Source organism: Stomoxys calcitrans, chromosome 3 (genome assembly GCF_963082655.1).
Source record: "Stomoxys calcitrans chromosome 3, idStoCalc2.1, whole genome shotgun sequence".
In the NCBI taxonomy this organism is placed as follows: Eukaryota; Metazoa; Arthropoda; class Insecta; order Diptera; family Muscidae; genus Stomoxys; species Stomoxys calcitrans.
The window spans coordinates 11,411,888-11,427,807 of NC_081554.1; the positions used below are offsets into that span (position 1 = coordinate 11,411,888).

General features: G+C 35.0%; 1 protein-coding gene across 1 annotated transcript in view; it reads left to right on the forward strand.

Annotated features, from left to right (window-relative positions):
* The first annotated feature begins 453 nt into the window (after nucleotides 1–453).
* LOC106084483 (annulin) overlaps nucleotides 454–15,920 on the forward strand; it is a 51,562-nt gene continuing 36,095 nt past the window's right edge. Inside the window, exon 1 of the mRNA XM_059364809.1 lies at nucleotides 454–802. Within this exon, the coding sequence (XP_059220792.1) occupies nucleotides 628–802 (175 nt within the window). The 5' untranslated portion in view covers nucleotides 454–627. The remainder of the gene's footprint in view (nucleotides 803–15,920) is intronic.

Genomic DNA, 15,920 nt, shown 5'->3' on the forward strand with positions numbered 1-15,920 from the left:
AGCTATCTGAATAAAATTTCGCACAGATACTTACTGTAGATGTAGGTCGTTGGGAATTGCAAATGCGCCATACCGGTTTACCATATAAAGTGGTCCTTTGATTTGACTATTGAGTCCTAGAAGCTTAAATTTTATACGGTTAGGCAAAAATTTGGCATGAACCGGTCACCCTATTTGACTTCTTCAACTCTCAGAAGCCCAAATTTTTGCCCGATTTGACCGAAATCTTATATGTTGAGTATGTTTACACTAAGTGGAGTCCGTTTTTCACAATAGAAAAGATAAGCTAGAGAATATCACACACCCACTATAGAATTACCCATTTCGATTGTTGGCAGAGATCGTTTCAGATACCTTCTAGTGCGGAGGCTTCATAGGCCCCAACATTATTATGAACTTATTTTAGTTAGATCAGTTGTCTATCATCAGTCGCCGGAAGAAGTTGTCGAGTACGTGTTGCGCACCTTGTTTAAATTTGTTTTATTTTTCAATTCGTCGTTTATTGATTAACAAAATATTTACTTAAAATACCTCATAGCGAAATAACAAAAAAAAAAAAAAAAACAAAACGAATTGATTCGTTAGTGGTGCTTTGTATTTGAAACTTATGTTTGAAATCATTCAAATATGGGTAATAAATTTTCTTCCTATGATATCAGTGACAAGGTGGTGCAGTCAAAAACTTGCTGTTGCAGTTATATGGAAAAATGGTGCCCCCCTTGGGGTCCACATGAAGATGCCTACGAACCGACTATAACACCGAAAAATGAAAAGCTTAATCAAAGCAGCAGAGAGCAGACAGGTGAGAAGTCAATTAAATTTATTTTTGTTTTTGACAAACACAACAAAGAAAAGCTGTAAAAAAATGTAAATCAAAATAATTTTTTTTTAAGTCAAATTTTAAAGAAAGAAGGGAAATTTTTCGGGTGTAAAAAATATACATTATTTTTTTTTAATATGTTTTTATATGCATTGGCATTGGCAGAAAAAATTAAAAACTAGGTTCAATTAAGAAACGTGAACATTCAATTGAAAAATGTACTGAAATCGGTCTTATAAAGGAATATGTATTATTGATTTACAAATTTGAAATTTGGATTCATCATAAGCTGAAAAATTCAATAAAAGAACTATGAGAAAACTGATCAAGCGAATGAAGATGGGCAAATTTGTCCATAAACATTCCAATGAGAAGCAAGGGCAAACTTCTTAGTCTGTCCGATTCAAGTTTAAGTGCAATGATAAGGAACCTCCTTTTATAGACGAGTCCGCCGAGTACCGCAGTGCGTTTTATCATAACATATTACCTCACAAATGTCTCCAACATGCGTCCCTACGCCACATAACCACAGCTGAAAAGTTTTTCTGATGTTTTCGCCAGAATTCGAACCCAGGCGTTTAGCTTCATAGGCTGACATGCTAACATGTGAACTACGGTGGCCTCCGGACAGCTATGGATAAATATGAACCGATTTGGTCCATTTATCCAATCCCATCCGACCAACTTCAAAAAGAAGTATTTGAGCTAAATTTCTAGAGGCTAACTTTACTCGTTCGAAAGTTAGCTAACTATCGACAGACGGACGGACAGATGGATAGACATACATAGTTAGAATGTCATAACCTCCAAGAATATATATATTTTATGGGATCTTAGACCAATATTTCGAAGTGCCTTTCCTAGTGCTGCATGCCGGCCTTATATTGATAACAGACAGTAAAATGGCCATTAGGGCAATAATAACCGGGATGGTAAGGTCACGAACAGTCTTGCAGTGTAAGAAGGAAATTAACCCCTTCTCTGAGGGTGGTACAATTCGCATCGTTTGGTTGCCGGGCTATAACGGAGTAGGAGGGAATAAAATGTCGCACGATTTGGCAGTGAAGGCCAGAGGACTGCCGTCAATAAACTTGGTTAACCCAAGGCCAAAAGGGCATGGGCGACTAATGCGCATATAATACTGTGGAACAGCGAAACAGCCTTTGATGTGATATTGTCTGCTTGGCTGCCGTTGATGAAAGAGCACGAGTCGAGACGAGTTAAATCGCAAACAATATCACATCAATGAAAAAAAAGTTGTGAATGAATTTATAGCGCGTAAGAAAATATCTATTAGCATTAAGTGTCGCCATTGAGAATTGCTTATCTTAAGTTATTTTTAATACTTAAGCTCACCTGCACTTCTTTTAATAATGATCTTGCCACTTATTCTTCTACAAAGAACTTGTCAAAGAACAACTTAAATATCAAAAAAATTAGGGGGATGAAATGAAATGATACAGCATCCATATAAATCGAACTCCCTATTTTACTTCTTAAGCCCCTAAAGGTCGCAATTCTTATTCGAATAGGCTGAAATACACATTGCTTCTGCTATGCTCTCCAACATTTAATTCAATTATGGTACGACCATAACTTGATATAGCTCCTATAGCATAGCGATTTTTTTCTTTTATCCTTTGTAAACCTAAAAATAAATACCAGGAAAAGAACTCGACAAATGCGATCTATCGTGGAAGGTATATAAGATTCGCCCCGGCCGAACTTAGCACGCTTTTACTTGTTTTTTATACCCACCACATAGGATGGGGATACACTAATGCAGTCATTCTGTTTGTTGCACCTCAAAATATTCGTCTAAGACCCATAAAGTATAATTATTCTTGATTGTCTCTACGATCTGAGTCGATCTAGCCCTGTCCGCCCGTCCGTCTGTCGAAATCACGACAGCGGTCGAACGCATAAAGCAAGCCGCTTGAAATTTTGCACAGATAATCCTTTATATAAACCGATCTCCCGATTTGACTTCCTAAGCTCCTGGAAGCCGCAATTTTTGTCAGATTTGGCTGAAATTTTGCATGCGATGTTCTGTTACGACTTCCAATAACTGTGCCAAGTACGGTGCCAATCAGTCTGTAATCTAATATAGCTCCCATGTAAACCGGTCTCTCGAGCACCCTTGTTCGGTTCCTAGAAGCTTTAATTTTTGCTGGTTTGACAGAAGTTTGGTATGTAGAATAATATTGGGTTGCCCAAAAAGTAATTGCGGATTTTTTAAAAGAAAGTAAATGCATTTTAAATAAAACTTAGAATGAACTTTAATCATATATACTTTTTTACACTTTTTTTCTAAAGCAAGCTAAAAGTAACAGCTGATAACTGACAGAAGAAAGAATGCAATTACAGAGTCACAAGCTGTGAAAAAATTTGTCAATGCCGACTATATGAAAAATCCGCAATTACTTTTTGGGCAACCCAATATTATGCCCTTCAACTAAATTTAGTTTGTATAATCTTTTAGAAGAATTCATGGTGGTGGGTTCCCAAGATTCGGCCCGGCCGAACTTAGCAAGCTTTTTCTTGTTTTTCATTTTTTTGGCCATAAAAATTCCTTAAGGAAATCGCAATCACCACCATAAGGAGAGGATAAATACTGTTGTAAGTTTTTTCTTATGTTCTCGTATGTATTCAGCGTCACAGGCAGATATGCTGCGCTACAGTGGCCTCCAGTATTTGGAAACCAACTACTCTGAAAAACGTTCCAATCGGAAAAGTGGACCGATTGGGACCAGTGTTACCACTTACAAAAATAATTTCTTACCAAAATTTTAGATAAGTCCGAGGTATAATTGATAATGTATCCTTTATAGTGATCTTCCAGTAAAAAATTAAATCATAAAAGTTTGAATAAAGAGGTCTCCCGACGTAAGGTCTTGAGCCCATATCTATTTTCGCAGTAACAGTGAGTTGCATAGACTCCTCAATATCCGAGTAAGATCCAGATTCTATTTTTCCGATTGAAGGCATTGAATGTACAAAAGCCGCTATTCTTATTCAGAATTTACGAAATGTGGAACAGATCCCTCAACCCTCTTACCAATTACAGTCAATATCAAAACTTACCCATTTTCTTCTCTGAAATTTGAAACAGTGAGAAGCACTGCAAAAGTTTTAGGCCCTTAGAGATCAATGATTTTATTCTACGATCTTAAGGAATACACAGACACGAAAAGAGTGAAATAATTTTGAGATATCCCCGGCGATTTCTTCAGCAATTAACATGGCAATCTTATGTTGGAAAAACCACCAAGAAACCTACCATGGCAATTGGGACAAGTATTAAAATGAAACAAAGAACTTTCCGAATGGTCATACGATTTGGAGTATAGTGGACTCAGGAAAGATTTTTGGGTATTGTATTATGTTATATTCGATTTGATACCTTTATGTCATGATTTTTGAGGTGCTTAATAAATTAAAAAGTGTGGATCAGAGAAGGATTGCCCTCAAGGTTTCAATACTCTGGCCATCAGCTTCAAAAAATTTAAAGAACAATGTATTTTTCTTTCGATGTTTTAAACGTAGTTTGCTTCAATGTTTTTCTGAAAAAAAAAATATTGTTTTATTAATGATGCAATCGAAAATAATAAATTTAGCACATATCTTTGTTGTTATAACATGAACGGTAACAACACTCATTTGCTAAAGGAAATTTCTTAAAAATTTGTATAGGAAGAAACAATATGGAACACCTGTTTCAATATTTCTTGATCATAAAATATTAATATAATATTAAAGTTTACCGCATGGAATTTTTATGTCAGGTAGCTTCCGTCCCATCATAATGCGAACAAATTATGAACTACGTGCTTAGGTGGGAAATATGGAAAACATCTATAGGCATAAAGCGTTTATTGCTTTTAAGTCGTTAAAGTTTTCAAAAAAAACAAGTTAAAATGCATTATGTTTCGCCAGGTTAAATGATACACTGCATACGCACCACCAGGTCTCACGTTTGTCAATTAGGTAAGGTTGAAAAGAGGGTACGGATATCCGCCATGCCACTGTGGATATACACCTAAGCCAGTAATTGGCTTGTTGTGCTCTCATTTAATCTGGATGATTTCTTCATATATGCTACATTTCAGCCAAACTTAAGTAAAGCTGTTTCCTTTGCATCGGGGCAAATCGGTAAAATTGCGCCATGTAAGTGTTGAGATCAAATCCGGAAATCGTTTTTTAAGCAAATTTGCATTGCATGATAACGTCAATGCCAGCGTTGTACATTAGGATATAGTAGAAAAAAATATAGTAAACAAGTAAAAAGGCGTTAAGTTCGGCCGGGCCGAACTTTGGATACCCACCACCTCGGGTATATATGTAAACCACCTTTCATCAAAATTCGGTGAAAATTTCATACCTTATGACCCATATCAGTTATATCAAAACATGTTCCGATTTGGACCAAATAGTAATAAGTACAGTAGCTATATCTAAAAATTAACCGATCTGAACCATATACGACACGGATGTTGAAAAGCCTAACATAAGTTACTATGTAAAATTTCAGTGAAATTGGATTATAAATGCGCTTTTTATGGGGCAAAGACTTTAAATCGAGAGATCGGTCTACATGGCAGCTATATTCAAATCTGGATCGATCTGGGCAAAATTGAAGAAGGACGTCGAAGAGCCTAACTAAACTCACTGTCTCAAATTTCAGCGACATCGGACAATAAATGCGTCTTTATGGCCCCAAAACCTAAAACCTAGATATCGGTCTATATGGCAGCTATATCCAAATCTATATATATACATTTGGACCGATCTGTGCGATATTGCAGATGTATGTCAAGGGGCTTAACTTAACTCACTGTCCCAAATTTCGGCGACATCGGACAATAAATGAGCATTTTATGGGTCCAAAACCTTAAATCAAGAAATCGGTCTATATAGCAGCTATATCCAAATCTGAACCGATCTGTGCCAAATTAAAGAAAGATGTCGAGGGGCCTAACGCAACTCACTGTCCCAAATTTCAGCAAAATCGGGTAATAAATGTGGCTTTTATGGGCCTAACACCATAAATCGGAGGATCGGTCTATATGGCAGCTATATCCAAATCTGAACCGATCTGGGCCAAATTGACAAAGGATGTCGAAGGGCCTAACACAACTCACTGTCCCGAATTTCAGTGGAATCGGATAAAAGATGTGGCTTTTATGGCCCTTAGACCCTAAATCGGAGGGTCGGTCTATATGGCAGCTATATCCAAATCTGGACCGATCTGAGCCAAATTGACGAAGGATGTCGAAGGGCCTAACAAAACTCACTGTCCCAAATTTCAGCAAAATCGGGTAATAAATGTGGCTTTAATGGGCCTAACACAATAAATCGGAGGATCGGTCTATATGGCAGCTATATCCAAATCTGAACCGATCTGGGCCAAATTGACAAAGGATGTCGAAGGGCCTAACACAACTCACTATCCCGAATTTCAGTGGAATCGGATAAAAGATTTGGCTTTTATGGCCCTTAGACCCTAAATCGGAGGGTCGGTCTATATGGCAGCTATATCCAAATCTGGACCGATCTGAGCCAAATTGACGAAGGATGTCGAAGGGCCTAACAAAACTCACTTTTCCAAATTTCAGCAAAATCGGATAATAAATGTGGCTTTTATGGGCCTAAGACCCTAAATATAGATATAGTCCGATATAGCCCATCTTCGAACTTAACCTGCTTATGGACAAAAAAAGAATTTGTGCAAAATTTCAGCTCAATATCTCAATTTTTAAAGACTGTAGCGTGATTTCAACAGACAGACGGACAGACGGACGGACATGCCTAGATCGTCTTAGATTTTTACGCTGATCAAGAATATATATACTTTATAGGGTCGGAAATGGATATTTCGATGTGTTGCAAACGGAATGACAAAATGAATATACCCCCATCCTTCGGTGGTGGGTATAAAAATCTACCCTTAGATATGCTTAGAGAAAACTCTTTGAAATATCCAATGGTGAGAGCTAAGGTATTAACAAGACCATGTGCAAAATTACAAGGCCCTAGTTGGCTCTTGTTAGCAGATCCCTAAAGTTGGTCACCTCGGTATTTCGGAAATTTGTTCGAGCTACCAAATCTTCATTTGTGGTTCGAGAGATTTGACAGCTCGAAAATTTTTCTAAATGCCAAAGTGACCAACATTAGGGGCCTGCCAAGAGTCGCCCGTATAATACCTCAGCTCTAACCAATTAAAATTTCAAAAGGTCATATCTACCCGTTCTCGAACTGCATATTTTTACTAGTTTTTATTCGATTCTATTCCGCTGTGCATTAACTCTTTACCTTTTATGCACAAATCATTGAGGGAATACACAAGCTCATAACTTTGTAGTTTTAAAACATGCACTTAAATGCCGCCAAAGAAAAATTTAAATGAATTAAAAAATTATTGACAGTGGCCGACGTAATTGGCAAGTATTTTCAAGATTTTTAATTATCACTTGTATTCTCTAGGCTTCAAAAAGTGCCACACAATATTCTAATATTAACCCTGAATTTTGACATAAACGGTTATGCTAAATTAAAACTGTTTAATAAGCCGATAGAGATGTTCGTTACCTTATTTAGCAGATCTTGCAATAAAAAGCCTATTAATTAGGCTATAACAACCTAGAGTAGTTGTGGACAAGTGGTGTCATACATTGCTGCATTTGGGCACATTTTCTTTTCTCAGAAAAGTCTATGTCATGTCTGCCTGTTATAGCTGCGAACTACTGTAATGCTAAATTCTTCACTCTTTTCGTTAAGCGTTTGGAATCTAAATTAAATGCCTATAAACATTTACTTTGGCAAGCAATTAGTGGTGACGACAGCTTACATGAATGTGTTCTTCCATTTAAATTTTTTTTCTATTTTTTTCTTGCTGAATGAAGATGGAAATTCCATATAAGAATACGAATTAGGCGCGTAATGTCCTCATATCGGAAATTATTTATTGCCTCATGCATGTTGTATTGCACAATTATTTTAATACAATTTTTTAACATCTTATTAATTGTTATCACTGTGATTCGAAATTGAAACATTCTCTAAATCCTTCTGTAACTTTGAAATGGTTAGAAATATTAAAATTTTTTTTATGAAAAATTGTAGTCACAAATTGGTCAAGGAAGAGACCTATTCGTTTGCAACACATCGAAATATCAATTTTCGACCCTACAAAGTATATATATTGGGTTGCCCAAAAAGTAATTGCGGATTTTTTAAAAGAAAGTAAATGCATTTTTAATAAAATTTAGAATGAACTTTAATCAAATATACTTTTTTTACACTTTTTTTCCAAAGCAAGCTAAAAGTAACAGCCAATATTTCGGATTGTCGTAAAATTCTAAGGCGATTTAACGATTTTTGATGTACGGTGGTTCTTGAACGGACCGAATCGGACCATATATGGATACAGCAGCTTGCCCATTAATGCTTTATTTTTTTTTTATCAGATTTCGCTGAAATTTCAAACAGTGAGTAGTTTAAGGCTTCCCCAAATATGGTTATTCCCCGATTTCGATGAAATTTGAACAGTGGGTTATTTTAAGCCTCCCGACATATTACCCAAATATGGTTCAGATCGGACTATATTTAGATATAGCTGCCATAAAGACCGATCTGTAGATAATGGGTTTGAAGCCTATAAGCACTATTTATTACCCGATTTCGCTGAAATTTTAAACAGTGGGTTATTTTAAGCCTTCCCTTATCTGATCTAAATATGGATCAAATCGGACTATATTTAGATATAGGTGCCCTATAGACCGATCTGCCGATAAAGGCTCTGAAGCCCATAAAAGCTTTATTTTTAACCGATTTCGCTGAAATTTGAAACAATGAGTAGTTTTACGCCTCCCAAAATAGGACTCAAATATTCAGATCGGACTATATTTAGATACAGCTGCCATATAGACCGATCTGCCGATAGGGGGTCCGAAGCCCATTAAAGCTCTATTTGTTACACGATTTCGCTGAAATTTTAAACAGTGGGTAGTTTTAGGTCTCCCGACATCTGGATCCCAAATATGGTTCGGATCGGAGTATATTTAAATAGCTGCCATACCGACCGTTCTCCTGGTAAAGGGTCTGAAGCCCATAAAAGCTTTATTTTTTAATCGATTTCGCTGAAATTTGAAATAGAAACAGTATTTTTACGCTTTCCAAAATCCAACTCAAATATGGTTCAGATCGGACTCTATTTAGATATAGCTGTCATATACACCGATATGCCGGGAAATTTTGTTTGGGCAATTTTTCAGAGAAGTTGTGATTTAAATAAAAAAAAAGTAATTTTTTTGTAGAAATTTTATTAAAGCTATGTTCGCAGAAATTTTTTTGGTACGTTTTGTATTTTAAAATTGGAATAAGTATAATCCCATTCTATGCTGGTTATATAAATAACTCTACTCAAGCTAATAGCGACAGCATATAAATTTGCTCCCACGATTATCTAAAATTGTAAAAATCTATGTCGGACTTTGTCAAAATGATGTATCAGCGTACTCTAAAATAAAATCAAGTCTTCAGGACAAGCCATACGTTCATCAAATTGTATGCAAAAAATGCATGGAGTGTCTACCGTTATGGTCCAGTAACAAACATATGCCGTAAAGTTCGTAATTGGCAATTAGATTTGCAAAAGTAATTTGGCAATTTGATTTGCAATGTAAATTAATACGAACAATGAGTGAGCAAGGTGGCGTATGATGTATGGCGTACGTAATCATATTTACAGAATAGTAAACATACGCACCTATGTTCAATAAATTTAATAAGGAATTTAATTAAAAGCTGAGCGCTGTGTCTGAGTTTGGTTATGAACTTCAAGACATCAATTTTTCCACTGGACAATAATAGTAAACATATCACATTTTTCAGAAAAAACATGAGGAACACATGGCTAGTGCTGATGGAGTAATTATATTGGGTTGCCCAAAAATTGCGGATTTTTTATATAGTCGGCGTTGACAAATTTTTTCACAGCTTGTGGCTCTGTAATTGCATTCTTTCTTCTGTCAGTTATCAGCTGTTACTTTTAGCTTGATTTAGAAAAAAGGTGTAAAAAAAGTATATTTGATTAAAGTTCATTCTAAGTTTTATTAAAAATGCATTTACTTTCTTTTAAAAAATCCACAATAACTTTTTGGGCAACCCAATATATCATAGTACTGCTAATTTCAATAGTATAGTGTGAGATATAGATTCTGCTAGTTTGATAATGTCATTAGATCTGGTAACATAATTTCTACCTATGTGTCGACCACAAGGAAAATTTCAACATATTTTAATTTCTTTATATTTTACTCTATAATCATTTACAAAAGTGAAGTAACTTGAATCTTGGTAACCCATCAACATGTATTGTACTAAAAATGTACCCAAAAAAACTAGTTGAAGGGCACATGTGTACTTAATGTACAAAATTTCTGCCATTTCCGATAAAAATGTAAGCTTCTTGGGCAGTACATACTTTATGGGGTTGCATTTATATATTCCGAGTTGTTGCAAACGGAATGACGCACGAGTACGAGGGTTGCCTTTTACATTCCGGGATTAAATAACACAAAAACATATATCAATAATCGAAAATCGCTTTATTGTCTTTCAAAATATTCCCCATTAAGATCTATGTACTTTTGCACGCGTCTGAACCAATTGTCTAGAAAACATTTGCTACTCTGTTTGAGGTATCTCCAAAACATCCATTTTGAACGCATCAACCGCTTCTTCAGGTGTCGAAAACGTTAACCTCTCATTTTATTTTTTACGTACAGGAATAAAAAGAAGTGATTCGGTGCCAATTGAGGACTATACGGCAGATGAATCAACAAATCGATGTTTTGAGTGCTCAAAAATGCAGTTGTTTCGTATTTTTGGAGCATTTCTCTCGACCAATCGACACGTTCCTTTTTGTGAGTGATTGAAAAATTGTTTGAAGGTCAAATTTTTATGCAATATTGAATGTATGCTGGTCGCACTAATACCTAAGGTTGTCTCAATCTCACGATAGGTCACATGACGATCTTGTAATATCAGTTGGCGCACAGCGTCAATGGTTTTTGGAAAAACAACTGATAAATGATCGATAAACACTGGTCCATGATGGAGCTTCATCGCCAAAAATTTAATTAAGTTCATCGATGCACTGCTGTTGAGTTAATCCATGTCGAAAGTTGTAAAAGGTACTCGCACGAAAATGTTCGCGATTTAATTAAATTTTTTAGGCGAGATGAATCTTATAAGTTACTGTAAACAAGACAAATAGCGTTCGTATGTCAAAACGTTCTGAGTACGTATTACCTCAAAAATGTCAGACTTTTCGATAGACCTGTCAGTTGACAGATTGCAGCACAAAGGTTGTCCAATCCCGAAATATAAAAGGGAACCCTCTTCTATGGCGGCGGGTATAAAAATTGAGCCATAGATCTTTTATCTTGATCTTTCAAATCTTTTCGTGATTTCTCGAAGATTTCTAGCTCGAGTTCATACTCAATGGTTTTTATTTAAAGAATAACATAGCAGCATTCAAAACACTTTGACTGGCATAGTGGATCGCAATTTCGGATACGCCATGTTTCCCAATTTTCCAACTGTTTAAGGAGCATTTCCTTTGGTAAAAGATTTTTTACTTGATATTAAGAAACTTTTATCATAAATAGAAGAAAAGGAGATCCTTAACTTTGCGTCTTATTTTTAAAACACAGCATCTTTAAATGTTCATATTTGTTCAAGGTAAAATAGAATTTTTCAAAAAAATACAAATTGAGATATTTTGAAAAATGAAAATAGATTCATTAAGCTATCAAAATTCGAAACGGAAGGTTGTGTCCGCAAGAATAAGGCGACTTATATTCATCATTATGAAAATTCGCTTCTTTGGTTCGCATTCATCCACATCAAGCAATAACTCTTTAATTTTTAGTAATGTGTAGTGTGAGTTTTATAGTAGGAAATTTTAGACTTATGTATATTGAGGAACGGGACCTCAAAGTATATTCAAACAAATTTTTAGTTTATTTCAACCATTTGCGGTTTCTATCACCTGCTTTTAACGCAATTCCTTCCATCTGATGATAAATTGAAACATGTTTCATGCCAAAATTCCAGCACTTGCATATGTGTGTGTTTTCAATAAAATAAATAATTAAAAAAAAAACGCATACTTGATGTGAATCACTCAAATGTTGATCAAACAATTACATTCAACACTATTATTGGAAATTATCGAGGGGAAAATTGAGTCAAATGTAAACATTTGAATTGGTCTAATTGCTCTTGAATAAGCTATTCGAATGAATTGCACATATTTCAAATAGGACATACAATAATTGCTGAATATTAACTCATAACTTGTCAATAAGTCGACTTGGCACACCCACATGTATCCTCACTTGTTTACCGCGAAAGGTAACTACTACGTTTTAAAATGACCGTATTTGTTTATAAACAAACATTAATACAAAATAGTTATATAGGGTGTTTATTTATGGTGACAGGATTTTAAATTAATATAAAACAAATTAAAAAAAAAAACAAGTAAAAAGACTTTACGTTAGGCCGGTCCGAACTTTGGATACCCACCACCTCGGGTATATATGTAAACTCCCTTTCGTCACAAACCAGTGAATATTGGACAAACCAAATTCGGCGCTGACATTGAGCGGTCTAATAAATATAAGTCACTGTTTAATGTTGTAGAACAAAATATTTTTTTTTTTGGCAGCTATATCCAAATATAAACCGATCTGAACCATAAAGGACACGGATGTCGAAAAGCCTAACATAAGTCATTACGGCAAATTTCAACGAAAACGGATAATAAATTTAAATCGAGAGTTCTTTCTATATGACACTTATAACCAAATCTGGAACAGTGTGAACCGAATTAAACAAGGATATAAGAATCATCCTATTTTATCCACTACTATATACGTAGTTACTATAGTCCGATCTGAACCATATTAAGGTCTGATATCAGCAGGCTCAAAACAACTCACTATTTAAAATTTCAGCGAAATCGGGTAATAAATAACGCTTTTATGGGCTTTGGACCCTTTATCGGCAGATTGGTCTATATGGCAGCTATATCTAAATATAGTTCGATCTGAACCATATTTAGGTCGAAAAATTTAAAAAAATCACTATTTCAAATTTCAGAGAAATCGGGTAATAAGTAAAGCTTTTATGGGCTTCAAATATCTTATCGGCAAATCGGTCTATATGACAGATATATCTAAAAATAGGCCGATGTGAGCCATATTTATGTCAGATATCGAGAGGCTTAAAATAACCCACTGTTTCAAATTTCAGCGAAATCGTGTAATAAATAATGCTTCTATAGGGCAGCTATATCCAAATATAGTCCGATGTGAACCATATTTGGGCCCGATGTTTGGAGGCCCAAAACTACTGTTTCAAATTTCAGCAAAATCGGCAGATCGGTCAATATGGCAGCTATATCTAAATATAGTCCGATCTGAATCATATTTATGTTAGATATCGGGAGACTTGAAATAACCCACTGTTTCAAATTTCAGCAAAACGGATAAAAAATAACGCATTTATAGGCATTAGACCCTTTATCGACAGATCGGCAGCTATATCCAAATATAACCCGATTTGGGCCGTTCAAGAACTAAACCAGCATGTATCAAATAGACGTATCTGTGCCAAATTTCAGCTTAATATCTCAATTTTTGATGGCTGTAGAGTGATTACAACATACGGACGGACAGACAAACGGACATCGTTAAATCGTCTTAGTATTTTACGACAATCCGAAATATATATAACTTGTATGGCCGGAAGTTGTTATTTCGATGTGTTGCAAACGGAATGACTAAATGAATTTACCCCCTATCCTACGGTGGTGGGTATAAAAAGAATTAAGTACACCGGACTGAATTTCAAAACTCCGAAATGATGAAGGAATAAGTTAACAGTAAATGGTACATTAACTATGTATCGCATTTTTCAAGATCTTTGAGTAGGCAGTGTCCGATGTTTGTCTTTCCTTTTTTCATTTGGAACCATTCGGAATTTTAAGTTTAATAGACTCATAAACTTTTATTATATAATACTATCTTCTACCAAATTAAATTTTTTCTTTAAGACATATGTTACGTACTTTTTTTCCTATGGAGTGACCCATATGAAAACCAGGTTAAATATAATATGTAAACTTTTTTTCAACTACTTGATCTACAGAGAACAAACGTAATACTGAATGAAATATCTAACCATGACGCCATCTCCCAACAAAATATAATTCTTGAACATAGGAAGTGTTGACGCGATACACAAAAGCTTGAATGCTTTGATGCTCGAGTTGTAATTGTTCAAACAATCAAAGAGGGAGGTGCAACACAAAAAAGTCGACAATATGCATAAATAAGAATGTATGCGATTGCAATTCCACTTATTAAAAGTCATTAATAATTGTGTTGTAGGAGTCAATATTGGATGCCAAACCTCCTACAGTGTCTAATACTTACAAGAAAGAAAATATTAAAGATATTGATCCATTCATAACGAATCTGAGACTTAAAAACATTTATACCTAAACAGAGTTGCCATGTATATATACTTTATTCGTCAATATTTTATCGAAAGTGGGAAATCAATAAAACCCAGCAAAAACTTGGTAAGTACATGTCATTATTTTTGGCATGGATAATGGATAACTCATTATCCTTAGATTTACTAGCTTCTAAAATATAATCAGTTATCAACAGGAATACCATCTGTGTTACCGGTAGTACAAATCTCATTACATACAACATTTGATGAGGCTCAATAATAGGCACTTATTTGTAATAATAGAAAAACCTTGGTATTGATAAAAATGCCATTTAGAAACTGCGGGCAAAATTATCTTATACCTATTAGTGCCGTTCATTACAAGGTTAAGCTCAATGATAAGGGCCCTCCATTTTATTGGCGAGTCCAAATGGTTTGTCGCAAAGTCACACCACTTGGTAGCACTAGGAGGGAAGTTGATTGCTTCGCATGCTGTGAGCGTAATTTTAATTTCTTTAATTTTAAAGAAATAAAAAATTTAAAAATCATCTTGTTGGTCCGATATTCGAACTCGGGTTTGGTATTGTAAATCTTCTGAGGTACACTCTCTGCTACAAAATTACTAAAATCACTCCCATGTTAGAATATTGTGTCTATAAATTGTGTTAAACAAAAAAAAAGCTGGGCCATCTTTGATGAAATTGAACTAAAGTTTGTTAGTTAATATTGAAAGGAGAAAAAAATTTCTTATTCAAACAATAGTAATGTCGAAAAATGCGTAAGGCGTCTGCTTTGAAAACGGAAGGTTCTTGGTTCAAATCTCGGCTGCGATGAAGATAAAGTTTAAATTATATTTATAATTTAATTTATTCATATAAAATTTGTCTTCTTCAAAGAAACTAAGCATTGAGAAAGGTGCGGACATGTTTGAGTCTAAGTAGTTATTTTTTAGCAACGTTCAACTAACATAATAAGTCATTATTTTTTGACAACTTGTACTTACTAAGTACTTATTTTTGAACGATTGGTATGCTTGTGCGGACTTTCCTCCTAGGACATCGCCGTGTAAAAGTACTTAGAAACGATGCCCAAAAAATAAGAAATTATTAGTTTTTGAATAAGCTTACCTTTCTGGTTATTTGGTAATGAGCGATTAAGCTGGGAAGTGTATTAGTAAACGAGATTAAAAATCAGATATAGCTGAGTTTTAGCACTTATTATTTTTAATATTAGGGATTGTACTGTGGTTTTATTTTATTGTGGAACGCCGTAGTTTAGAGGTTAGCATATACGCCACTGACACTGAATGCCAGGGTTCAAATCCCCACAAGAACATCACAAAAAAATGTTCAGCTGTAACATTCCCTCCTAGTGCTGACGACACTTGTGTAGTTTTTACTTTAGGCAATCAGCCGTCTAAGTAAGTGGTGTCGCTCTTCTAGTAAGTGGTGTCGCTCTTGGCAATAAAAAAGGAGGTCTCTTAAACTTGTTTCATTAATGGAATGTTCATAAGTAATTTGGAATTTTTTACTGTCTTCTGTTATCTTTGATATCGAAATATTGATCT